This window comes from Helicoverpa zea, chromosome 5 (assembly GCF_022581195.2).
Source record: "Helicoverpa zea isolate HzStark_Cry1AcR chromosome 5, ilHelZeax1.1, whole genome shotgun sequence".
Taxonomy (NCBI): domain Eukaryota; kingdom Metazoa; phylum Arthropoda; class Insecta; order Lepidoptera; family Noctuidae; genus Helicoverpa; species Helicoverpa zea.
In genome coordinates, this window is record NC_061456.1 from 5618441 (window position 1) to 5646104 (window position 27664).

General features: G+C 35.6%; 1 protein-coding gene across 1 annotated transcript in view; it reads left to right on the forward strand.

The window, feature by feature from the left end:
- Window positions 1–10664: 10664 nt before the first annotated feature.
- The window catches only part of LOC124630414, a 39301-nt gene continuing 22301 nt past the window's right edge, over window positions 10665–27664 (forward strand). Inside the window, exons 1-2 of the mRNA XM_047164313.1 lie at window positions 10665–10864; window positions 24634–24881. Coding sequence (XP_047020269.1) covers window positions 24806–24881 — 76 coding nt within the window. The 5' untranslated portion in view covers window positions 10665–10864; window positions 24634–24805. The remainder of the gene's footprint in view (window positions 10865–24633; window positions 24882–27664) is intronic.

Consider the following 27664-nt stretch of genomic DNA (forward strand, 5'->3'; position numbering starts at 1 on the left):
TACGAGCTGAAAATTTCTCAAAGTGTAATAAAATGATAATAATATGAGCTTAAAAAATAAAATGAAGTAATTTGATCACAAATTTTCGGAGTTAATACGAAATTTAGTGGTAGCCTCGCTCAAATGAGATGTTTTTCACATTTTACAAACACAAGTTGTAGTTTAAGCTTTGTTTATACAATCCACAGTGGTAAACAATTTTATTTACTTAGGTGATTTATGTAAACACTTGTTTCTAAATGATTATGGCGTGGAGTCTGGAATTAATGCAATAAATCAATGTCAGGACATGTTTACGAGCTAACAGAGTTAATTCCAGTGTGACATGACGTTTATATTCGTGAATAATTGTTGATTGCTTGTACCGTGATGCCGCATCTAATGCAATAAACTTAATGTAATTGTCATAATTATGTTTATCAGTACATTGCCAGCAGTGTCCCACTAATTATAAATTGTGTGATTTATTGACCGGGTTTCGTTCAAAAAGTATTTTCAATTCTGAGTTTTGAAGTCGTGTTTTGTCAGGGGCGAGTAGACGAGACCTCGAGAGTCGTTATAACTTTTTGACCTTAAGTACAGTCAAGTTCAAAAGTTGGTATCTTTTCTGATACGGAAACTACACTACCTTAAAAGTTATATATTTTGCATTTTATTTATAGAATGGATACAAAATTCGATTTTATTCAAAAGCTTGAGAACAATATTTTCCTTCAAGATTAACATCGTAAATATAAAATTACGATAACACTTAAAATATTGAATAAAACTTCTGCAATTTGCATTGAATAATATTTAATCGAATGACTGTCATCGATATGAATTGAAATTAAATTAATTATTGCGATTATTGAGCAGAGAGCCACAGTCGCCGGGGAACGGCCTGGCACTGTGCAGAATGACTGGAAAATGCAATATGTAAAACTGCTGAACGATTACTAATGAGATGAAGATAAAAAGGCGTTTTTCACATTTATTGTTGTAAACGACACACATCTACCTATGATTAATAACTTAAATATGTATCAGCTTCCGAGCCTTTTCCCAATTATGTTGAGGTCGGCTTCCAGTCTAACCGAATGCAGCTGAGTAGGTACCAGTGTTTTATAAGGAGTGACTGCCTATCTACCCGGGCAACCCGTTGGCAAGACTGATTGTCAGACTTTCTAGCTTCTGACTATTGATACGGGCATCGACTGCCAAAGATGTTACTGAATAGACTTACAAAGAATACTTTAGGTTCTTTATCATAAAAAAGAACTCAAGCACAATAGTGTGATCTATGGTTATGAAATTAGCTTAATCATCATTGTCTCCTATTATCCTCCTAAGTACTTATTATCGTTAAGGAAATATGTGACTTCTCACAGCCCACGCTCCTATAATGGAGTGGAGGCCTGCTCTTTATCAGAAAAATATCTTATTCAAAGGTCAATATCATTAACTAATAGAAAATATATTTTGCAGCTTGTCGATAAATTCATTGCGCTCTTACTTTAGAATAAAAAAAAAACATATATTGGTTGCCAAATTTTTTTAAAGGTTTATTTTTATTTTACACACACAATGTATTTCATAATATATGTTGGTTATTTTGTAAAAGCAACAATAAAATCATTTTTTAATTCTGATGCATTTTAACTTTCGTGTTTAAGTTGCTTTAACTCGGTGCACTACATTGTCGGTTTTCGTACCGCAGAGATAATGAACCCTCACTATTGTGTTACCGTCTGACCTCCGCAACCCTTAGAAAATCTGATTATAAGTAAGAAAACGCTGTCCGCTGAATGCTACAAGCAATATATATTATTCTTAAGTTGTTGTTACACAGCTCGTGTAGTTCATTTGCTGAATTAAACCCCACTTTATTTAGATTTAATTGCTATTGGAATTGGTAGATTTTATTGCACTATAATATAACTTAAATTTTATTTTATAACTCAAATTTTATTACCATTCATACTTCGTCCTTTTACTCATTGTACAATTAACTGTAAAGCTGCCTTAATTCAACAAAGAATAAATATTTGTATGATCGAAAGTTCAAATGTTAACTTAAATCGGGTCTCGGCGAGAAACAACTAACTTTAAGTTACTTTTCTTTCTGTTAACACAAGGTGTACATGTTTTGTTTTAACCTCCAAAATAAAATAAAAACCAAAAGGTTAAAATGTTATTTTTCTAGAGTAGTCATTGTGTCGTATTGGTAGTTTGTTTTTGCAAATTAGACTAAGAAGAGTTACGTTGTTACACATCATATTTTTTTGGTATGTAGGTACTGACAGATAAACCTATATTTCAAGGACTAATATTCAGTCGATTATTATAAAAATGAGTCTACAGTCATCAGCTATACAAATGAAGTTAGCTAGACTGCTACGAATCTTCAAAAATAATAAAGCCGTAAAATATAACATTCGCAAAATTAAATTACGAAAAAATTGAAATGTTTAAAATTTTTACAGTAAACCGAAATAATTAGACTTCATTTAATTTATCAGTGTACATTTCAATTATCCTTTTAAAAAGGCTGAGAATGCCTCTTTTTGTTTGTAGATACAAAATGAGATTTCAGTGATGTTTGAAGGCACCGTTTAATTAATGTAATAAACGTTGTACCTAACGGCTCCGTTGAAGATTCAATTAAGTTTTAAACTTAAATACTTAGATTGAATTAATGAAATCTAATTACACGATGTTAAGGCTGAAACACATTCATCAAACACGCCTTTAGTTGAGTTCAGGTGAAATTCTCATAGATGCGAGACTTTTCAAAGTTATTACTTTACCTACTACTGCAATGAAAAATGTTTGAAATAATTTTCTTGATGATAATTCCACTTTGGAATAATAATCAAAAAGTGAGTTCTAGAGATTTTATTTGACTAGACTCAAAAAAAAAAACTTAATATAATGTCACGTTTAATATCAATTTTCAGTTTTTATTTGATGCCAAATTACGAAAACAAACTTGTAATTAGTAATCCATGCATTTTATCAGCTTCAATAAATCAGTTTTATGCCTGAAAATTGAAAATACAAATGTTCGTTAACGGTGTATTAATAATATACTTCTATGCATGTTCACTGGCAGAAATGATTATTTTGTTCTATTCAAATATTACTCGTAAATAGGCCTAGGAACCTCAACTGACGTCGCTTTTCCGTCACGAAACTATAATAATTGAATATTTGCAAATGCTATATTGGAATAGTAAATACAGAAAATGCAATAGTGAGGTACTCACATTGTTTGCAATCCAATTTAGAAACTGTATTTGGTTGTTTTGCTCAAATATATTTATTTGAAACATAAACAGTAAGTAATTTGTTTGCGACATAATGTTGTAAACCAATTTGGACTTTAATAAACTCACAAATTATAAAGTCACGAAGTGTAAATTAAATATATTACGAAGGGTCAGTTTAATTACCTTAATACTGCGTGTCTTAATCTTCAAAACGTTTCCTTGTACAGTTAACGCGAAACTGGTTTGTAATACAGATGCCTTATTGTGACAAAATAAAAGTAAAATCGATGTTACTCCCACATTCTGATCTCAAAATAGGCTGGCATTATTACCGCCTCCTTAATAGTGTAACCATACCTTAAGCAGCACAAACACTCGATTACGGCGCGAACCTATTTTCGTAGGGTAAAGCAGTTAGTGGATAATCCCGTTTCCTAGGCGCTCTGTCTAATTCGTTTGTAGAACTTTACGAAGCGCCGCCGGGCTTCGGAGGGATCAGGTGCTTCTTAAGGCCCAGCCTTGATCCTCCCGAAGCGGCCTCTGTCACGATTATCAGTCTTGTTATTGCCTCGCATACAAAACTATCCGCATACTTAAATTATGGGATATTTTCGTTTATTCTGAATAATTATTTTGAGATCGACTCTCTTCAATTATATTTTAAAATAGCTTCTGCCAGCGGTTTCACCCGCATCGAGTGGGAACTACTTCTTGTACCGGGATAAAAGAAGCCTATAGCCTTCCTCGATAAATGGGCTATCTAACACTGAAAGAAATTTTCAAATCGGACCAGTAGTTCCTGAGATTAGCGCGTTCAAACAAACAAACTCTTCAGCTTTATAATATTAGTATAGATACATATAAATGGTATTTTTTATAGGAACATGAAACAATTATATGTAATAAAATATTAATGTACCCATGTACCTAATAAAATAATAAAGTTTATCAGAATACATACAGTGAAGAACAAAATGTAAGTTTCAATGTTGCATTGAAAAAATAAAAGGTAAACAAGTAAATTACCATGATAGTATCTAAAGGGCTCATGAATGCTAAAAAGAATTCCATGATAGTTTGATTGCTATCAATTTGAAGCGAGACTCAAGTTTTATTTCTCCTGAATAAATTTTATTGGCCGTCTGCAAAAAATGTCTTCCTTCCTATCAACATTTGTATTGAAATGTTTACTATTTGTCTATTTGTTCGTGATAACTAGAAACATGTACAACTCCATACAAAACTGCTACATTTTAAAATAGTTATACAACTTCACGTTCAAAAAACTATTTTATTTCTCTTACACTGCTCCTAGAAACTTCAGTGGCGCTGTATACGAGTATTTTCTCAATTTCAGTTTGCAACAAAATCAGTTTATTTTCCAAATGACAAATTGCATTGAAGTAACAAAGTACAATTTTCTTTTGAGAATAACCTGACAAAGTTTGGGAGTTCACAATAAATATTATTTAGATGTGTTGCTGAAGGCTCATCGAAACCCGCCGTTGAAAATTATTTGTTAAATAAGTATGTAAGTGAATTTCCGTTGTCGTTAATCGTTTTCCGTGCAGTAATGTAGGCCGGTCGGCGGGCCGCGTGTTTCAATTGCGGAGGCGGTCGGCCGGACGTCATTATTTCCTGCACAAGCTGGACCCGCGTCGGCTACCACCGACAAACATGCAGCTATTTTCTCCCCTGCGAGCCTTCTCACATTGATCTAACGGTTACTGGATCTTTTTACATATTTTTGCAATTGAGTGTTCAATATTTCTCTTTAGAGGTTTAAACATTTTGAAAATAAGAGACATTTTTTTTCGGATAGTTATTTTTACAAAGTTAACGTCCCATTATTTTTCTCACAGGAATATAACGTTTATTCTTTAAATGTTAACGTGTCCCCTTGAAAGTAATTCTAACCGAAGATTGGCGAGAAGTAATAAAGTTTTTCAAGACAATTTTAAAATGCGAAGCCGTAAAAGCATTGCAAATTGGGTACCTACTTATTTATTCTTTTCAGTTGTTCAAAATTGTCTAACATTTCACGAACTTTTTGCTACTTAAAGAAAGAGTGCTCTGAAAAGAGGTATTCCTTTGAACCTAGCCTAACAAAAATCATTATCATAAAATATAACTTCGTTTCGCTCTAAAACAGTTCAAACAATAAAAGTGGGTACTTTGGTAGGGAAAAATTAAAAAATAAAAGGCCCGGCAAAGGCAGTGACGAGTCACTAGCTAAAATGCGCCAGCCCGTTCCAATTACAGAGCGGCAGTCATTATTTCCGGTGCCATGCGATGCCTCCTCCACCGGCCCTCGGCGCTGCTTCGCTGACCTGCCCAAATTCACCGCCAAAATAACCATCGTAACTAGACCCCTTCGCGATACCACTCTCAAAAACAATCTAGTACCACTCTCTAGCCTCCGAGGTCTACGTAAGTTTGTACGGTCTGGTACATTCTTAGTATTGGATGTTGTATAACTTGTTGGATTCGACGGAAATAGCTTTATCAATTTTGTTGGGCAAAAATATGTATTTAAAATTGAATATTGCTCTTATTTTTCTTTCAACAGCTTTATTGGCCAATTGGTTAAAAGGGGTGTTTTACAGTTTAGTTTTTATACGTTTTCGATTTTAAAAAGGGGCATTAATCATATTCTATTTCTTAACATAATAGGTCTTTAATGAATACTTCCCATACATACAAATATATAATTGCAATTCTAGAATGCTGGTGCATTCGGAAACAAATGAATAAAAGGTGTTTAAGGACCGCCGCCGCTGTTAGCGAACTCACGAGATACTCCACATATTTATATAGCTTTACTCATTAGACAGCTGCGGTGAAAAATTTATAATGACGTCGTTGGCGTAAAACAAAAGAGTCACAATGTGAGCACACACACGCCATTGTTACTGCTTTTATTGAATTCGATGCTCATTAAAAACTTTATTTTCGAATATTCGAATATTATGATTTTAACGCTCATCTGGTTTTCAGAGACACGCTCTCCAGGTGAATGGTTGAACTCAATGTAAGTAAATGAGCCTTGGCTTAATGGATGCGTCACTTATCAACTATTTTGTTTCGAAAATGGGATATGAATTGGTTTATACTCGTAGTAGCATAATTTTTAAATTCGGTTCATAGTATTATTTAAATTCAGAATCACTCGAATCGAAAGATTAATCGATTAGCGCTTGACATTTAAAACTTAAATTATGTTTAAGTAATATCGAATGCTAACAAAGTCCAAAGAGCCAAAGTAATGATTTGCGTATTGATTCATTTATTTACAATTATCTTTTCTGTATTGCGAATTATAATGTTCTTCTTGGATCCAAATTGAATAAAAACCGCCAAAGAAGTCGGAATGGCCGAAATAATTGTAATTGTCTTGACGAATTGCTAATTAAAAGTTTAACAAATTTATAACGACTTCCAAAAAAATAATTGCATCTACGTTTTGTTTTCTTTTCGGGGCGGCTTCTTCAGAATATTGAAATTGTATTTTATAAAGAGAAAATTTTATTTGTTTCAGTAGTTTTACATAGATATTTAGAATACATATTTACAATAAATATCAAAAACTATCCTAGTAAAACAAACAACTAAACAGCGTCAAAAAATTCGTCCCCATCGCTGTCAACTGGGAGCGTGCCCAAGAGGCTGGCAGCATTACCTCGTTGGATCGCCATGCTGATTCTTTGTCCATGGTAATAGCCAGCCTTCTGGTCACGCGAAGCGTCAACCAGCCGCCTAGAGAGATCTTTAAATAGAATGTGGGCATTCGGACCCCACGACCCGAGGGTTTCTTATGTTTTAAAGAGAAAATAAATAAAATTTTATTTTTTCATCGACCCTTATTTAAGGAATTAGAAAGCAAAAGGCATTTTCTGAAACAATTGTTCAAAAAATAGTCAGACGCTGTCTCGTGCCTTAAAATCTGCTTAAATGTACTAAGCTACTGATTTCGATTAGCAACAAGCGTTGCGCTGCAAATGCAGTATGTGTATCTATAAACAACACCCCATATCTAATGCACAGTGGTGCTAAACAGGCGAGTTTGACGTCACATACATTCAGCTGAGGTACGCGTGAGATGGGCTCGTTATGCGGTCGGCAGCCACCGCAGCGGTGTACATTGACACTCGTTCCGCTTGCTCCTCCCGCGGCTCATTAGACCGACCGCGACCAACCAAGAACATTTCACACTGGCACAATAATCTCAACAACTAACCCGTGAAATTGCAACCTTTGTACTTTATAAAAATAAAACGGCCGATTTGTGAAATCCACCATGTTATTGTCCAAATAGAAACTTGCCACCCTATTTTTTGTTCAATTCGTTCGCTCTTACAAAGTAATTTTGTATCTGTAAGGTAACCTTCATTATTGTAGCTTAACAATGTTCGAGGCATTATGCTGTTGTTATTTGACCTGTATTTGCCAAATTATTATGTTTGTTCAGATAGGCAGTTCATAAAATATTCACATTAATTAATTTCATAATAGTGTTCAGCTATACTTCGCGCTAAACATGACAGAACATAAAGCTTTAAGTTTTGTAAGAATAATAGAGCATGTTACTATGCAAAGGCTATGTGGCAAGGTTAAAAATGGTTGAGTGTTGAAGGGTCCAGACAGGGATTAGAAGGCGTTTCTCGTCGCTTCACAATATCACCCCCTAATGCTTCGCTCTTCTCTAGCACTTTGACGTGTTACGCCTTCGTAATTAGAGCTCACTTCTTTTCAAATGTTCCTCTTCAAAAGTGCGCAAACGCCACTGTGCGGTGTTCTTGTTCGTGACGTGCCGACGCGACCGTAAAGCGTCCATTCGATTTTATTTCTCTATGACGCGACGTCTTGATAATACTTTACACTTCACCTCATAAATAGGTTTATTGTGTTTCTAGCTAGTTTTTATGGTGTGCACATTTTAAAACAATTTTATTGGACACTTTGACAGTACAAATGGTGCGAGTGGAAAACTTTTGGCAGTTAATTTTGTTATTTTTATTTGCTGCACTAAAAAATATTGTTTTGTTGAGCATAATTCTGAACGAAAACAAGCCAGAATAACACTGCATTTTCATTTCATGTTCTACGCTTTTCACTTTTTGGCAAATTATTTAGTTTAGTAAATTTGACCTCAATGAAATCAAATTCTGAAAAATATTGACATATACATATTCATTGAATTCCATCACCACATGAACGTTAACTGACAAAGCTTTAGTTAAGGTGATGCTGCATCTATGCATATAAACGTAATATTACGTTGCAGTAAACACCTAATTAGGTAGTAAATTAGATGCAAATACGGTGAAAATCCTAGATTGATTGATTGATTGATGGATCGTTATCAATACTGCACACAGCTGCCAATTTTCATGACGCTACAATCCCTGATTGATGTAGGTATATATAAATTAGTTATCTTAGGTTCCTTTATATAGTTACATATAGGTACTAATAAAAGCGAGTTATACATGTTGAGTTATTGAATATACCTCTAATTACTAAGACAACTTCATGAACATCAAAATGATCAAAGGAATTATATTTGAATGCGACAACAGCATTAATGCTTGTTGGCGCATTTCTGTTGCAGCTCTTGTATAGTTAACAAAGTCAGAAACGCATAAAGGGGCGTTGAATTTAATGACGGAGGCTTTGGGGCACGGCAGACATGTGCAGCTAAACACAGGGCAGGCTTTGTTCTTTGCTCTCTGCTCGTTAAATATTTTAGCTTTAAAATGCTACGCGGATGCGAGAGCTCTCTGCCGTAACCACTGCAGGCACCGCCGGCTGATACTACATGTATTTTAGAAATACACTGAAAATAATGCCTTTTCTCCACCTTTTAGAGGTTTAACCAAGCGAGATGTTTACTACTTTATTATGTTTAGTGGTTCGTATTCCGTTGTTGCACGGCTACTGATTGCTAGGCTGCTGGCCTCTCATCCCTCGTCTAATCTTATCTCTTAATCAATGAAGGTACAATTTTGTTATAACTGTAGTTCGGTTCAGCAAATTTGTGTTGTTTGGACTAGCGGTATCTTTCCGTTGATCTCGTGAGGGGTGAAGCGGAGATTGTATCAGCGTGAATGGCAGCATCTGTCCTTTTATGTTTTCCTGTTTAAAGGTTTTTCAGCGAATCGCAAGTTAAAGAGAGATTTTTAGATAAATATTTGTGGGAGTACGAATGAAACTATAAATGCTATTGTGAATTACATTTATAATAAACTTTGAACTTTGACTTATAACATCAAAACCCTTATGAGTTATTGGATGAAAGATCAAACAAGTTTTTTTCCAATTGGAGTGGAATGTTTTATGTCGATTGTTTCTTATTTTCCTGACTGATATTATTGAAAAATGTTTGGAATTTGTGAAATTGACTTGAGCAGTGACGTCACGTAATGATGCGACCGTGGAGCAGTGGACAGAACAATCGGCATGCGGGCTCGGCTGACGACGGAGCGCCCTACTCAGCGCGACCGACAGATTATCTTTTTCATCTCCGTGGCATTTCGTTACCCTTAATGAAATCCAGCCAAAGGAAAGAAAGAATTTAATTTAAAACGAATCAGAAAATATTCAGCTGCCAGTCGCTAGTTATAAATCATTTGAATGCTAATAAATTCGACTAGCCCCGAGCCCCAGGTGGGAACAGACTTTCTTCCTTCTCCATCTTTGTTTTCAGGAAAAATTGAATAATATTCTGCTCCTTATTATTAAATTCTTTCATAAAGCCACCGACGGCTTTGGGGATTTTCTTTAATATCGTAATGGAATTTCATTTGTCTTGCGGTTCAAGCTCACGACGAAGATGAGCATAGTCATATTTCCATTTGTTCGAAGTTAATATTACCTTTACATCCCTTCATAATTGCCTATCGCTCTTGTTTAAACATTGTGACAGCGGTCCAAATTCTACCGGGAATCGAATTGGCTTTTATTGAAAACACGAAATCTGTTGACTTAAATAGTGAATGGGCGATTCGTAAAGTTGTTGCATTCGGCCCACGGAAATCGGATTGGTTAACGTTGGTTAATCTGATTCTGTACTAATTGTGTTATCTCTTAATTTATTTTTATTTAACGTGTCCAAATTGAAAGATAATTACTTTTTGCAGAAAGGAGGGTGGAAATATATTAAATAGTGTTTACTTATAAAAATAGAGTGTTACCGACTTATTATCGGCTTTTATAAATCTAAAAAGCGTTATTTTATGCAAAACGAGAAGTCAACAAAATTATCAAATTAACTTTCCATATGAAAATAGCATGATGCATACAAAACGAGCGTGCTAGTTAGTAAGAATCAAAAAGGATATCGGAGCACGCTTGCATCCGGGCGCCGAACCGAGCGGCGCGTTGCAGCTCCCTCAGTTGTTCTCGAGACCTCACTACGCTCGCCCGTCTACGCACTACGCCGCCTACGCCGTAGCGCGAGTGGGCTACGAGCTACGCCAGTGTGTATTGAACTTGCTACTAAACAAATTAGTGTTTCGACTGCTGCGTGCGGAATATAAGTCACTGTGCGAATTAAATACTGATTAATATTGTGTTTACGTACATCATAATTTTATTGGATTATTTTTGTTGGGGTAAGTTTAATGTTTTTAAAAATATTTTTGTTTCAGTATAAAATTAATTAAATTAGTTACCGACTATAATATAATTAGTTTATAAATAAAGACACATTGTATTGCCAACGGTAGTCAGTAAATTAAAATAATCAAATAAAGTAAGTAGGCAAGGCGAGCAATTTATGAGTGCGAAATTATCATTCGTTGTTTTATAAGCAACGTAGCGTTAATTTAAATATGATCTTAGAACTACTTTCTCACTAAATTGGGGTAATTGTTACAACGTAAATTGTAGGTTTACATCGCAATATTTCTTTATTACTGTGTGGGAAAAGTTCTACGCATTAATCATATAAATGGGGCTTGTTACATTGTAAGTTATATGAACGAATGAATATGAAGAAATTCTCTTGTATTCATTTACAAATAAAAAATCTTATCTTTACCAAATTATATTTTGATAAAAAATACGCAATTAGAAAAAGAGTTTTGTATTAAAAGCATTTTTTAATTTGGCAACTCTTAACTTTATTGACTACTCTGCATATACACAAAATATGAAACGCAAAATTTTTTTTTTTAAATTTCATTTTTAACCCCTAACCACATCATCTCTCTCTCACACATCAACACACACACACACACTCTTACAACCCAAAAACAAAACACAACACACAGAAATATTTGGCATACTTTCACGCGTGTTCGATTGCGCTGTCAGTTAATTGGCTTACCCAACAGGTAATCAAGTTAATGGGGCGCACCGTCTAACCGGGACCTTCCCGGGACCCTACGTGAAGAACCAGACCCCATAGTACCCATTAATTGTGATAAAAATAACGGCCGACGCTGAAGAAATTGTTATTATCGACCCTCTTATAATTGTATTGATAGTATATCTGGTGGAAGCTTAATTGCTTGTGGTATCAAGTTGTTGCTTGGGTAGTGTGGTTAAAGTATATTTAGAAACGCTTTTATTAATATTTTAACTGCTCTAAGCCTAAATATATAAAGATATGCATATTGGGATATGAAATACACTATATGTGTGAGAAATATACAATCCTTTTTTTATTGTATATCGACAATTAACGGAATTAAAGACGCATTTAAATACGGAATGATAATATGTAGGTACTAGTTCCTTAGAAAAAAAAAACAGCTTCAAACGTAACTAAATGCAATTGAGTGCCAATAATCGTCTACCAGTATGAATGACCTCCAAAATCTAGTTATATTATCTTTGATAAAGCTATTTGTCAAATTATCCGCCTTCAGAATGATTAATGTTGTCAACGATCTTTAAACATCGGTTTTAAATGGATAACACGGTAAGAAGAGCTCTCTATAGGAAGATAAATTGTCATAGTATGTCCAATCTTCAAGCAAATATAACGATTTGTTAGCCTTACGAGTCTATATTTAACTTAACGACGATTTTACTGGGAGATTTTGGTAAACAAGAAACACGTGAATAACAGTTATTAATAATTCCGTACGTTATTCTAACTTTCCTTATTTTTTTTCAAAGAATATTCTGTCCAATCCACGCCTGTGTGAGAAGAGGCCTGTTTTCTCCAGTAGTTTTACAAAAAAGGTTGATAATGATTCTAGATAAAGAAAATATATGAATAAGTTAGTCGAAATACCACATAATTACTCATAAAACATTACAATGCAATGAGTATATTTTCCATGAATGTGTAAACGAATGCAATTTATATGCAATAACCTCACGCCTTGCCCAAACGTGTGTTATTGTCCGCCCACTTTTCGTTGGTATTCAGTTTCGTGTGATGAACAGTGGTCCCGTAGGAATGTAGCTAAAAACAAAAGTGAAGCCTTCTTATAAATTTATTATTAGGACTTGTTTACTCTTTGATTTTATGCTTCTGTAACTATTTAAGATACAATAAAAGATTTTGTTTTGATTTTTCACTCTGGGCTTGCTTTGAAGATAACGTAATGTAAGTACCTCCCATTAGGAATTATAGACAGATCCATGAAACAAAACGTTGTTCATCCTTAAATAGACATAAATTATTTTTTGCCGACATATACGTCGTTGGTCCCAAATACATCGTACGTGTTACCAAAATACTACTTAAAAATTATTCTCTAAAAAAATAAATTAAAATTTTAGATAATATGCAATAATCAAAGTAAAATGAAAACGGAGTGTGTAGAAGACAGCGTTTTATCCCGTGGTTTTATCATAAATTAGATAAAAGATTTATTCATGTATTTTATACTGAAACAAATATTTGCATTTATTCGTGGCTTAAAATATTGATGAGTGGTTTGTAAATTGATGAAATTAAATAGTTTAAACAAATGAAGTAATAAGGTTGATTTCGATATTCAGTTCACAAACAATGAGGTCAAAGACTTACAATTCAATAAATTGCTCTGTGGTTACTCAATAAGCAAATTAACAATTGATTATGATTGATTTATTTATTTATATAAGAAATATAGCATTGCTGTAATATTTGTCCATTGCAGCATTCGTATGACGTTAACACAATAACAATTAAACAAAATAGAAAATCAATTCAAACATTAAACTTTCATTATATTTCATCGGTATCTATGAAATTGATTTCAACGATATCATTTTAAAACCTTTCTCATGTCGAAATACAATCTTTATAATGAAAATGCCATTAAATGCGTAAAAGCAAGCAAGTGCTCCTGGGAAATAAATCAACGACAAGCAGTTTGAAAGCAAATGGAGTAACAGCAATGTGATTACTGCATTTATAAGGTTTCCCGCATTCCCCGCACCACCAATGAGGCTTAATGTCATGCATCTTATTCAAAAGGAATGCCTTACACGGTGGGAACCTTAATAAAATCGGTTCACTGGTTCCCACGATTAGCGGGCATACCATAAAGACCGTGAGTAACGATTATTTCTTTATATTCTTTACATTATGTATTCCCGGTGATTCGTTTACTTTGTAAAATTAACTGAATCGTGAACATTATAAACGGAACAGGGTTTTACATTGTTTTCAATTTGCGATTAACATTACCTGTGATTCCGGTTTTAATGCCGCCACAATGACTACGCATGTAAATTCTACGTTATAGTATTTACAATATCCTGTGTATACAAGTTTTGGCGAACATGTTTACATTGATATTATGAAATCATTTTTAGTCGTATTTATTCTAGTTGGTATTATTTAAAACAGATGAGTATTGTCATTAATTTTAATTTAACATTAATAATCGACAACGGCTTAATACGCGTGCAATATATATTTTTTCACGAACATACAAAAACCAAACAGAACAACTCATTTTTAACAAAAGTATATAAATTTAATCACATGCTCTCGTAAAATTACTTCCAAATGATTATGAAAAGCAATTTTCATTGTCCTGACAGATTATAAAACCTTTCAAACCTTATTGGAGTGAGAAGCCCCGACAAAGCTTAACAGTGCAAGCTAGAGATATAAATCGAGTTATCAATGTTCTTTGTACCAATCTAAGACCCCGTACAATCATGGATTAAATACAATGACGGTCCGACAGGACTCTATTATATTAGGGATAGCTTCTATATAATAGCAAGATTTAACTTTATGGCTTGTCTGTTCGTTAGTATTGTGAATGCTGATTATGAGGTTTTTAGTTAGTTTCCTAGGATAACTGGATGGAGAACCCACTATTCTCAAATTTCCGCAATAAGATTGAGTCGGGATTTGTATGTAAGGACTTGGTTTTAAGTTCACCTAACTACAGAGAATCTGGTAATACGATTAATCTTTTCCCTGTAGTTGCAGATCAATAATTTGTCGAATGAACCAAGTTTACGTTGTAGCGCATAAATAGTTTGACAGTGTAGGATGAGCTCTCAAATCTAACGTTCTAGACAAACTTAGGTAATACGTCTTGGCAAGGAATAGCTGACGGGACGAATGCGTTCTTAATAGAACATGACTCGTGTTAGCCTTACATGTTACCGTCGGCCCTGCGGATATGAGTGCGTCTGATATTCCTAAAAGGCGGGTAGTTTAGCAACTAACCTAAAAGTTTATATGGTGCTTTTACGTGTAATTTGTTGAGCTGATGAAAGGCGATAATCAAACTCATACATTTGATCCAGGTTTATTAATAAGTTTGCATTTCTGAACCTCCGAACCATAAGCGTAGCAGCAGTTTGTTTATTTTAAGACAATAATAGCCAACTTTAAACGGGCAAGGTTCCCTGACATGATCTGTACGAACCTCAAAAATACTAAGTTTTTTTTTTATCGCAATATAATTTACAATTATTAAATTCAAATTTCAAAACAAAAACTTTTAAAGATTCTGACCGTCTGAGTTAGTAACAGGAACCATTTTCGCTATGCGAAGTGCAGATGGCACATGCATATAAATATGAAGCGTAACGTATGCTCCATTAGAAAATTGTGAGCATCCGTCCTCGTCGCTGACCTGATCAATCTCGAACAAGTTGTCCGCTTTGTGCAGGGAACTGGCAATTCTTCCTATTGTTGTATTATGTTTTAATAAAGTTCCACGTGATATGATTCTTGTTAACAAAGGTTTTCCAGTAATATTGGTGTTTACTACATTACTGTTAAATAATATAAATAGCTACTAGATATGTAGAAATTCCACCATTTTTGTTTTTTTTTTGAGTTTTTCTAAGTGTGATTTTTACTTAATTAAAAATTGATAAATTTTTTGTTCAATTTTTTATTACGTTCTGTACACCTTGCCTTACTGATTATTAACCCTATATTTTCACTATTTCAAACTGTCTGGAGGACGCAAAATAGAAAGTGGAATGTTTTTAATTCATATTTTACAAGCTAGTTTCTAGCTTAGCAAGAATTTCCATAATGTAATTACTAGTCATGATAATGAATGTATAATTTTAACTAATATACTAACTAGGTAACTAGCAATGCTTTCCCTTCGTTGCTGGTATCTGGTCTGTATTTAAGGCCAGTGTATGCCCCAGATATCTCTAATGGAGTTTGGATATATCTACCTGACTAAACATATGCGCTTGGCAGCTAAGCTCATACTACCTACTACATTTACCATCAGACATTGTGCTACATAGAACACTTGAAATATTAGCACTGTACAAAATACTTTAGACTTTAATTTATTTCCACTACGATAGTATTAAACTCCTTTTAAAAAATAACTAGCGCTTGTTGTCCAACTTAGATCTCATTCTCAAGGTCTTGCAATTTTCCTTAATAAAATCGATTGCAAGATAAGTACTAAAGAAGGAATTAAAATACAGAACCTAATTCATAAACAGTGAACTAGTATATTTAAGTCGACTCCGGCAAAGACAGTTAACGTCACCCGCAGACAAGACGGTGTGAATAAAACCCGCAAATAACGCGCAACAGTGTCACACAAACAAGTTTACAGCTGCACCTACGTAATACCAAAGTTCCTATTCATCTAAATTCTAATGTAATATTATGTTCTCAAGCTTATTTCGGTCGTCGGAAACTTGAGTAACGCTGCAGTCTGAACTATCGCACACCAGAGACTAAGTGGACCTACCGAATACATTTGAGGAATCTCGTGTTCCTACTAGATTTGCACAACTTTGAATACTGCATTAGAGTTCAGTTTGTGTATAAACAAGTTTGAATTTATATATTGTTTCTCGTGGAATAAAACTAAGCCGGTGAAGGTTTAGCAAAACGTGTAACATTGCTGTTGTAATACCATTTTTTTTTGCAAAAGACTGGATTTTTGTTAGTTAGCGGGCAAAAAACCATTCCGGGACATGGAATTAAAGCATAACAAGTGAGTACCTATATTTATATAGCAGTCATTTTGCCTAAAATTTGAGGGAAAACAATTTTATGTTTTATTACTGTGTACTAGACATATATCACACAAAACAAAACAAAGGTGACCCATTAAAGTACGAATACATTTTGTAACAACACCGCAAATAAAATCTGAGCTAATCTAGATTGGTAGTTACGCTTCATTAGGGCATTACACTGAGTTGAATCCCAGCTGAGAAAACATAATGTCTATTCCAATTCATTTCGTTTTTGCTTTATTTTGTTAGTCAATATAATCGTCCTATTTGTGCAATGTTATTTAGCTCGCGTGTTTTAAGTCTGCTTATAAACCGCTTTGTTTCTAGTGTTGTTTTGAAACATAGGTGCTGCTACAAAGTTTTATTTACAAACGCGTAAACATGAGGATGAAACTTTAGTAGCTTTTTATTTAAGAAGAAGAGACTTCATTAAAGGGACCCCTGCGTCTTCAAGAAGTTAAGGAAATTGCCCCCCTGTGATTTCTGCGCCGCAAGTCGCACGGTGCGTACTTTCTCTTCAAAATGTCGGGACCTTAGGAGTAGGGTAACACAGCTGACAGTTCATTATACTGGCTGTCTGCTTGTAAATAATTATGCTGACATAAATGACTTCTTATTTGATTACTCTCATCACTTTTAAGTTTCGCATGGAGCACGGACACGCTTCTTATTCTTCTTATCCAGGGCAAACACATTACAGGTATCTGTATTAACTGTGGTGGATGCTTTTAATAAAGGCGAACCTAGCCCTAGCTTATTAATGATCTGATGGAATATGGTATTAAATTCATATTCATCAGTTTAAACGTGAGAGAGAGAGAGAGGGAGATTTAGTATTCGCCCATTTCACTCGATGAGTGATGTTCAGCTGACCGAAATGAGGGCACTGACGTTGCATCTTTAATACCAATACGTTTACCCGAACGATTGCAGTTACAATGGCACGCGATGAATCTAAAATTAAAGCTGGCACCAGACTCTAAACAACTAGCATTAGCCTTACAAACTGTAAATGCTGAAAGTAATATTGTAAACCAAGTAAATAAGTTTATAGTTTTACTATTGTAAATGTTTTTCAATGTATTCAATCAATCACTTATCTATCAGAGTACACATTCATACACATGTTCGTGTCCCAAGTACTCAGCTCATGTAAATAAAGTATATGCAAAATACGAATAAGTCTGGCTATCGAAAAGTCCTTCTCGCGGTCGTAATCGTCCCTGCCAGGGACATATATACTTTAGACTTAGTACTTGGAACTAGTTAATAGGATTTATAGCTGTGGCCTACTATGGCAAGACTTCGCGTTGAGAACTCTTCAACACACATTACAGGCATCACTAACAACAACGATAGTTTTACTTGAACAACTTTGAGACGTTAGAAGTTTTGGACGATCCCTCGTGTTTGAGGTCCAATGTTATTCCTGATAAGCAATCCTACTACTGGAACAATACGCCAGTAAATTACTTGTTCTACGTGCCGAATGTTTACTGGAATGAGAGCTTCGGAAATCGATTCAAAGAATATACAAAGATCAAAGCTAAAAAAACAAAGTAAGTAGGTAAGTGATCAAAAGCGAGTCACAATATAATGTTAATGTTTTTGTAAGTGATCAGTTGGACTGACATTTTTGTTCTCACTGAGGCACAGGTATATCCGATCCATCACCGACTTGGACATTATGGGCTGCTTTGCGAATATGTTTTAAAACCCACAAAAAAGCGATTTCAGCCCAACCTGCAATTCGAATCCAAGACACCGTAAACAGTAGTCCACTATGCGACTTCTAGACCAAAGAAGAAGTCCATCATCATCCTCCGAGCCTTTTCCCAAATTATGTTGGGGTCGGCTTCCAGTCTAACCGGATTCAGCTGAGTACTAGTGCTTTACAAGAAGCGACTGCCTATCTGACCTCCTCAACCCAGTTACCCGGGCAACCCAATACCCCTTGGTTAGACTGGTGTCAGACTTACTGGCTTCTGACTACCCGTAACGACTGCCAAGGATGTTCAATGACAGCCGGTACCTACAGTTTAACGTGCCATCCGAAACACAGTCATTGGTGTCTAAGATATACTTAGAAAGTACATACAAACTTAGAAATGTTGCATTGGTACTTGCCTGACCTGGAATCGAACCCGCGCCCTCATACTCGAGAGGTTGGTTCTTTGCCCACTAGGCCACAACGACTTTTTACCAAAGAAGAAGTCCATATAATAATAAAATGATGACAAAAACATTAAGTACATGAAAATAGGAAGGCCGCAAAAAGGAGATTCACAACTCTTTAACATTGTACCAACGTGTTGGGGCGTGCACACATTTACAATCTCACGCTGGAAGCGAACGCTCGTATACTAAGGACAGTGCACAAAATACGACCGTTCCCGTAACTGTGTTGCAACCCTTAGGACTAACAAATATTGAAAAAGGGTAAAAAAAATACAAATCGATTTTCACGAGACTGGACGGGTTGACTAATGGAATTTACTCCACTCTTAATAAATAAAAGTGTTTGTTTGTTAGTTCGGGAGAGCTGTGTCCACGTGCGGACAGGGCTCCGATCTGACGACTGACACTGTGTCTGGCCGGGAACTAAAAAGTATTTTTTTTGTCGTGTTAGGTGGGGATTGCATTCCCTTTTAAATTTTTAGCTTTGACACAAACTGCATCAAGCAGTGTTAGGTACAAATTCGATAATTGTGATATTTAAAATTATAGTTGACAGGGATTTTGATTTATAAAAAAACAAAGTTCTTAGTGTTAGTCAATCGACTAAATAAAACAATTTTAAAAACGAAATCATTATTCCTGGGAATGTATTTATTATTGCCAGGAATACTGTATTGTAGACTTCTCGTTACTTATGAACACGTTAAAAAGAAATAGTCTATCTAACAGCAAAGCCGTTTATCTGAAATCATGGAAATTTCCGCGATTTAGTCCATTTTCAAATATCAACAGCGTAGGTAAGTCCGGGTATTTTGTTACACCATACTCTTTTGAAACGCAGAAAATTGGAACGGTTCGAAAATAGAAAAAGGTTTTCACTCCATCACAGTGGGAGCTAATACTATTACTAGCGTACGAAAGGATATAACCATACTCGGCTTGGTTAAAATGTAGTTTTATATGTAGCAACATTTTCATTTTGTATCGACAGCCGCGACGAATTAACTCCCGGAAACATGTATGAGAGTTCCGAGAAACGTGGCAAGAAAGTCAAGATACGGCCAAGTTGCGTGAACTCGTAATAAAATAAAGTTAACCGCTGACGTGGATGGCGCGCAGCGGAGCCGTTAAGCGCGTCGGCGAACTCGCGCGCAACCATATGACTCACTGATGACTCGCTTTTTACCTGTAAATAACCCAGTTTGACAAGAGTACCTCCCACTCTTAGTACGGCGTAATCCTTTCAAAAGTTTTCCCTAACTAACACTAACTTCACAATTTATTTTATCTTTGTTTTCTCGGTCGCTCGCTGGAGATCGAATAAGGCCTGCTTAAAAGTTTTCGAATTCATCTCTTATCCGGACACCGGTAGTCAGCGCGGAGATTAGGCTAGTTGATATTGATTTTTACAATTAAACGCCGCTGGGGCTTTCTAAATATTGCTGCAAATTAAGACTTGTCTTAATTTTCTTATCGTTGCTCACAGTTATAAGATTTGTGTTGCTTGAAGTATCTTATTCACATAAAAACATTTTATTAGTAGGGAAACAGTGTTTTGTTATACATACTACATCTGATATGTGAGCTAAGAGTAAATGGCGCTATAAGTTCACCCTTTTGGAAAAAATATTAAAATATCTGAAAGCACTAGCCCATTTTCCAGACAAACGACTATTCTGTGAGCCATGAGCGGACCAATAAAATGAAGTGTCAAAGGAAAGGCGCATAGTCGGCGCTGACGTATCGGAGCCGAGTGAGGGGTCGCTCTCCCGGGCTATTTCTCCAACAATGACAATCGAACTATTGCGACATACCACGGAAAAGGAGACCATTAATATTAGACGCTCATACCGACGAACACTTCGTGATTTACTGCCTCCGAGCTGAGTGGGCTCGCCACGCTAAACACACCTCTACATCATTTTGCATATTATTAGTAAGTTAGTATCCTACGAAGCCAGTTCCGTCCACATCCGTAATACCTGTGATCAACAGCCTAACTTCAAGTAATTTCCACTTTACGTGTACACAATAATTTATCAGTAGGTGAATAGTAAAATAAATGTAAACATTAGAATAACATAAACAAAAAAGTTTGAACAAAAAGTAAATGGAAGTTGAACTGCCTTTGAAAGCGGTGGGACAATTTAATTATAAAACTAAGTTAATTTTAAAACGAAACCAACAGTTTAATCGGAATTCCGTCCTAGTAAGAGTGCCTAACATTAAAATTCAACAAAAGCTTGGATTTTATTTAAAACTTCTTGGACGGATTGACTGAAACTTTGTGGGAAAACGCTATGGCAAAAAATATTTGCAATTCTACATGTTGAACACAAATTCATCAGTAACACCAACAATGGGACGCAAGACTGCACTCAGATTGTGTTTCTCGTTTAATTTCACATACATGCTAGAACATTTATCACCCAAGATGTTTTTAAAACTTGCGTAAGTGCTCTCACACTGTAGGAAAAGAACTAGCAAAATGTACACAACAAATCTTTCCACAGAATTGGGCTTCCTTACATTTTTTTTCTCAATATTTTAAAATAGTTACGTAATACGTAACGTACGTTTAATACGTAAATATTTGAGACAACCTAAATCATGTTTACTCTGCGTTATTTTTCTCATACAACTAAAGTACACACTCTAAGATATATTTAACTACTTTACACAAATTTCAAACGCTCCCAACGTGGATCCCATAAACAACGCGTCGGAGTGGGGCGTTGGTAACGTGGCAATTAGTTAGACAGCTTGCCAAACAAGCCCGGCTTGCAGGCTCCGGTTGGATGTCTGCCTGCATCTCACACGCTCCCCGCAACCTATGCATCTAGGTGGCTCCAATTGCATCCGTTTATAACTTCACCTCCATTTAATATGATTTAAACATTGACTGAGCCATTTAAAAAAACTCAGATTTTTCCCTTATTTTTCGATTAACCTATCAGAATTAGACCTTATTATTTTGTGCTTTAGGACACATCCACGTGTAACTATCGAAAATAGTTTTGGCCACGTGAATAATATTAATGATGTTGGTATTAAGATAACATTTACGCTCGTCTAGTTAGGTGTAATAAAGTAAAATATAGTAGTAGTTAAATATAATAATCCTGACTGATAGGTTACATAAAACATTAAATACTATTAGTGGGTGTATATTGTCTAAGGTAAGCTAAACCGATTAAGGTGCAATCAGTTTTGAAGATAGAGGTGCCTCCAGCGGCGGCCCTAGCCATTGCGAGGCTACGTGCGGCAGATCTATGTGAGGCCCTTTGTCCTACGTGAAAAGTATGTGTTGCGAGAGTAAGCTGGTGTTTTGATTTAGCTAAACGTCATGTTTGAGGAGAAATGGTCAAGTTAAACAAATTAATAAAATTTTATTTTTACTACAGTTTATATTTAAAGAATCACAAAATTAACAAATATTAAAAAACTTTTTTACAAAAAAATTTAACCGACTTCCAAAAACACTACAAAGCAAAAAAAAAAACTAATTTTAGGTGCATCGGCCTAGAAGTCGGTTACAAGTTTTTTATTTACAGCTTTTCAGTGATACGAATAGTTGTCACTATCCATAAGTCGAAAGTTCTCATCAATACAAAGAATTTAAGCCCAAATACGAGGTTTTACATATTTAGTTGTCGAGTTCCTTCGACCTTCTTTGGTCTCCATCATCAGGTCAGCTCCAAACCTTCACTGTTGAATAGTGCTTTCAGGCGTACACCTGAGTGTAAAGTTTTTACCCCATGTTTGCCTACAACTTTAGAAGGTTGCCCTCGATTTCTCAGGGTTTCCATCATCAGATCCTTGACCTGATGACTATGGGACCAACTGGCAGTTATTCCGCGTCGAACAAAAAAAGAATCACGTAAATCGGTCTATAAACCTCGGAGTAATCGATGTACATACATAGGAAAAAAAAAAACATACCGGCCGAATCGAGAACCTCCTCCTTTTTGGGAAGTCGGTTAAAAATGATCTGATGCTTGCGACTTTTCTTAAGACTAAAATCTTTAATTAAAGCAGAATAATCGAATGAATGAGCAACGTCATTTTCGATCGGAAGAATAGCAAGGGCTGAAAGTCGATCTTGTGTCATCGAATTCCAACATGTTTTAATAATTTTAAGCCTCGAAAAACTGCTTTTTCGATATTATTATTTTATTATTTGAATTATCAAGACTATTTCGGTAGTGGGATAAATTTCAGTTAAATTCTTTTCTAATATATATTTCAGCACCGAGATAATATTTAGCTCTTCGTATAACTGATTCAGGGCCGTCTCTAGCTCATGTAGCGCCCGGGTGCAATCATGACCGTGCAATCACTTTCATATGAAAACTATGAGTTATTTTCTTGTAAATAAAAGGAGTTAAAGCGGCGCTACCTTCTAGGTTTGGCTAAAAAAGGATGAAAAAAAGAAAACAAGTGGAAAGTAAAGCACCAGCGAGCGTAGCGAGCGCAAAAAATTTCAAGGTTTGGGTCACCAAAGCACCTAAACTTGTATAACAAACAACAGTGCAAGGGGAAGTCGCGAGCGTAGCGAGTGCGAAAATTTTTGAGTTTTGGGACATAAAAGTACTCTAATCAATTTAGAAGGAAAGGTACTGTCAAGTGAACAGCCGCGAGCGTAGCGAGCGCGAATTTTTTTAAATTGTTTATTTAAGGACTCTCAAATTAAACTCGGAATTAAGCAAAAATAAAAAAAAACCGTGACTGGATCGAGAGCCAGTTGTGGGTTGTAGCGCGAGGCCCCCCCAAGCGCGAGGCCCTGTGCGAGGGCACAGTTCGCACACCCCTAGGGCCGCCACTGGGTGCCTCTATCAAGATATCAAGTAGGTATCCTATAGGATTAGGACAAGTTAAAAGAGCTACTTAATTTCTGACTATCAAAGCAATCAAAAACAGAAAATACATTTGAGTCTTGTGTTATTTTTATTTATTTTAAAAGATTTCTCAACCCTTTTTTGAAAAGGAAACTAATCTGTTTTCATTTCTTTTGAAGTGAAGAGAATGTCAAAGAATTTAATCAACAGAATCGTTGATCGACCGAAATCCAAGCATGTTACTGGTTTTATATTAAATTACATGTGGAATTGAAAGCGAAAAAGAAAATATATTATGAGGGGAATAGATTAGGCATTTGGTTGTTCGGGTGGGCGCGGGCGGGACGCTGCCGACGGGCGTACGCGGGCCGACCATTTATTGAAAGTCGGAGGCCAGCGCGTGAAGCCATTAGTCCTCTGCACGCCTGAAAAAGTGTCGCTTTCGCTGAAACATTGCGCCGGGGCGCGCTATTCAATTGGCGAATGTATTTTATTCGGAGCCAATCGATCTCTAGACAACAAAACGCATATCGTGAATGGAGTGTCTCGCGAGGCGATAAATCACTGACGTCTACGATACGTTTAATGAAAAGATCTTTCTGCTATCGCCCTGTTTTATTACTATCGAACGGCACTTTGTTCGTTTCTCAAAGAAATATATAAACGTACATAATAGCGACTGTAGGAGTGCCGATTGCGAAGCGCTGCAACTGCAAAACTTTGCTTCCAACATGCCGTTTGATTTGTAGTTCTGTCTGTCGCTTGAGTTCCAAAGAAAATATAGTGCAGATATGGGAAAATATGGTCACCCCGATTGATTAATCGGTGAATTTCAGAATGTATTGGCAATACCAATCGTCCTCCGTCTCATTATTTTAATTGTCTCTGTATAAAATATAATGTACATTCTGCTGCAAGAATTTCACATGAATTTTATTTTGTTTCAGAATATTTAATGGTCACTTGAAAGGATGAGCGCTATCTTGGAAAATGGTTACCACGTTTCGTAGGTAACTCAATTTAGCTGTGACAAGAAGAGCGCAATATTTGGAAAGTCTGTTTAAAAATGAAGGAGAATATACGGAAGGCGCGCAAGAGCCGTCTGGAGGCGGTGGTGACATGACGTGTGGGCGTGTCGCTCGCTCCAACATCATGGCTGCACAGCTCACCGCCATCATACTGTGGCTCGGAGGAAGTGAGTAACTATGCGACATAATGTAAAACATGAATTGCCATATGTAACTACCCGGAACGAAATACATATATTAGGTACCTACAATCTATTTCCATACGTGTACAAGTATAAAAGAAGTCAGAGATTATCTTTCTGTAGGTAAAGAATCTCAAAGTCTTTCTTAAGTTTCGCTTCACGTTCAAGCAAAGAGTTTCAAATTAAAACTTGTTATTTAAGTATTGAGGTTATCGGATACCGTACTCGTTTGAATTGATGAGGAGAGGACTTTGTCCAACAGTTCTGCGAACAAAATGGAAGGACTTATCCAAGTCATCCCAGGTTGTATTTGTGTTCTCAAGTTAAATTTTACTAAGTAGAGTTAATACAGCGAGCTTATACAGTTTTCGAGTGTATAATCTGGTAAATACATGTACGTGAACATGTCTGTTTAAATCCACGTCAGTCACCAGCTTCTCGCACTTAGGGATAACATCGCGGGAGAGTGAACATTTAATAATGAATTCTATACGCGTGTATTGCATTGACGACGTGGATAGCGTCTCCAGCAACTAGATATGAACTAAGCGTACTTCGAATCGGATAATAAGATTGAATACTTGACTTGTGACGTCAGTCATGTAGCTCTGGTTTTATTGTTGCCGTGTCGGTTGGAAATGTTGCTGTGTTTAGAGCTGATTTAGTCGATTTTATGAATACGTTAGTCGGTCACTTTGAACGGTTAGCTGTCTCGTGAATCTAGTGGTCGTAATGACTTGAATAATAAAGGTTGAGGTACCACTACTTTTACTTTCAACTTTCGTATGGAGTTATATTAGTTAAAGTAGTTAAATAAGTGCATGTAAATTAAAAACCTACGTTATAACAAATATCAGGTTATTAAGTGGAACAAACTGTTAACTGTTATTTAACAAACTCGAGTATTAAACCTGTCGACGTTACCTGCAGTTTAGAACAGCACAAATGCAGAGACCAGACCTTTGATATTTACTCGCTTGCTACTAAATTTTACTCTACAAAAGTTTCGCAATCTATTCACAATATTCTAATAGTTGAATATTTTACATATTTCGCCTTCATGTTCGTAATAGTCACTCCAGAGAGACAAATGTCCATACGAATGTCTACTCTGGATTTAAACAATTGGCTGTGGTTTTGATTGCCTATTTACATCGAGATGAAAACAATTTATGAATATTGTTATAATCCTTAGAAACTGTTTCTCTAACAAGCCATTGTGACAATGATCGTTTGACCTTGGCTGTTACTCACGTTTCTTTCAGCGCCTTTTTTATTACTCAACTCATTCCATAGGACTTATGAATTTCCTTCTCGTAAATATTATTGCTATTGTCGATATTTTGTTATGTACTCGTATCCTTATTTAGTTTTCCTTTATACCTACTTACTTGAAAAGCCAATTGATTAATACCACAGTTTCATCAGCATTCTATTCCTTTAGAAATGTGAGTACGTATGTTAGGTATGTAAAATATGAAAAAGTAAGTTCAATACCGTCGATGTTCTCGCATTCATCAAAGCAAGTATATGCATTCAATAAAATCTTTCATCTCCTAACATGGAATAACTGTACTGAGCGATGAATTATTAAAATCACTCCGGATACAATCGAGATTCGAATCCAATCCCTTAAGTAAAGCTGATTATCGAGATCCTCCGAAGACCGGGCGATCCTCGAAAAATTCACGAAAGTGCCAATCTCTCTCAGTATAGAAGTTGGGTAAAATTATTGCTTGGGATCACGCAGCATTCATTTATTATGGTTTAGTGAGGCGGGCGGGTCCGGCGCACGATACTATAGCGCCTACTGCTTCACTAACGTATCTAACTTTGCAAAACTTTTCGTGAATTATTCACCTCCTTGACATTTATGGCCAACTAAGAGAAATGTATTTGGAAATTAAGTAACCAGATTACGACATGGCCATTGTTGATGAGAAAGGAAGTTCCGCCCCATAAACCTATTTTTTTTACAAAATTTATGTAGATAGGGTTGGAATAAGAAGTTTATAACTTCACCGCCAACACTTTATTATCATTACAATGGATTTGTTTATTCACGTGAAATGTACAGAAAATAGGGTAATGCCTAGGTATTCCATTGAGCACAAATGTATAGAGATTGTATATAAATAGTGTATTGTGTTTGTATTTTAATAGACCCGTGGTGAGGGCATTGTTTAGTGTTTCTATATGCGAGATGTTAATTTAAATATTATCACGAGTATGACAACATCGTTAGCGAATTTAGTTAACTAGTAGCTTGTTAGAATAATTAGGAGGAAAACACGATTTATCTAATTAGTAAAAGTATAGGAGGAAATGTTCAAGTAAACCTATATTATGTACCTTAATCTCTCGCTCCATTCTGAACGAATTTCGTCCCGGCACGAGTATGTGGGCCACACGTTATAATCGAAAAAGATGTTAACCGTATTTACCTATTGAAAGAGGAGGTTTACCTTTGAACGCAATGCATTTAAAATTAAATAGCCTAGGGAAACCGTGGCTTTCAGACAGGATAAATACTTTTTTAATTAAGCAGTATTTGCATTTAATAAAACATGAATTTACTACACTAATTAAAATCGCATAAGTATTTTTGTTCCATATACGAAATAAATAATTGTTAAGTATTTATAAGCGCCCCATATTCGTGCAAATACTTATTTTGGATTTGCGAACCAACAAGTACAGTTTTAACACACCCCAGTAAATCGAAAATTAAGCCCTTGTTTACCGCAAAAATGTACGGGAACCAAACA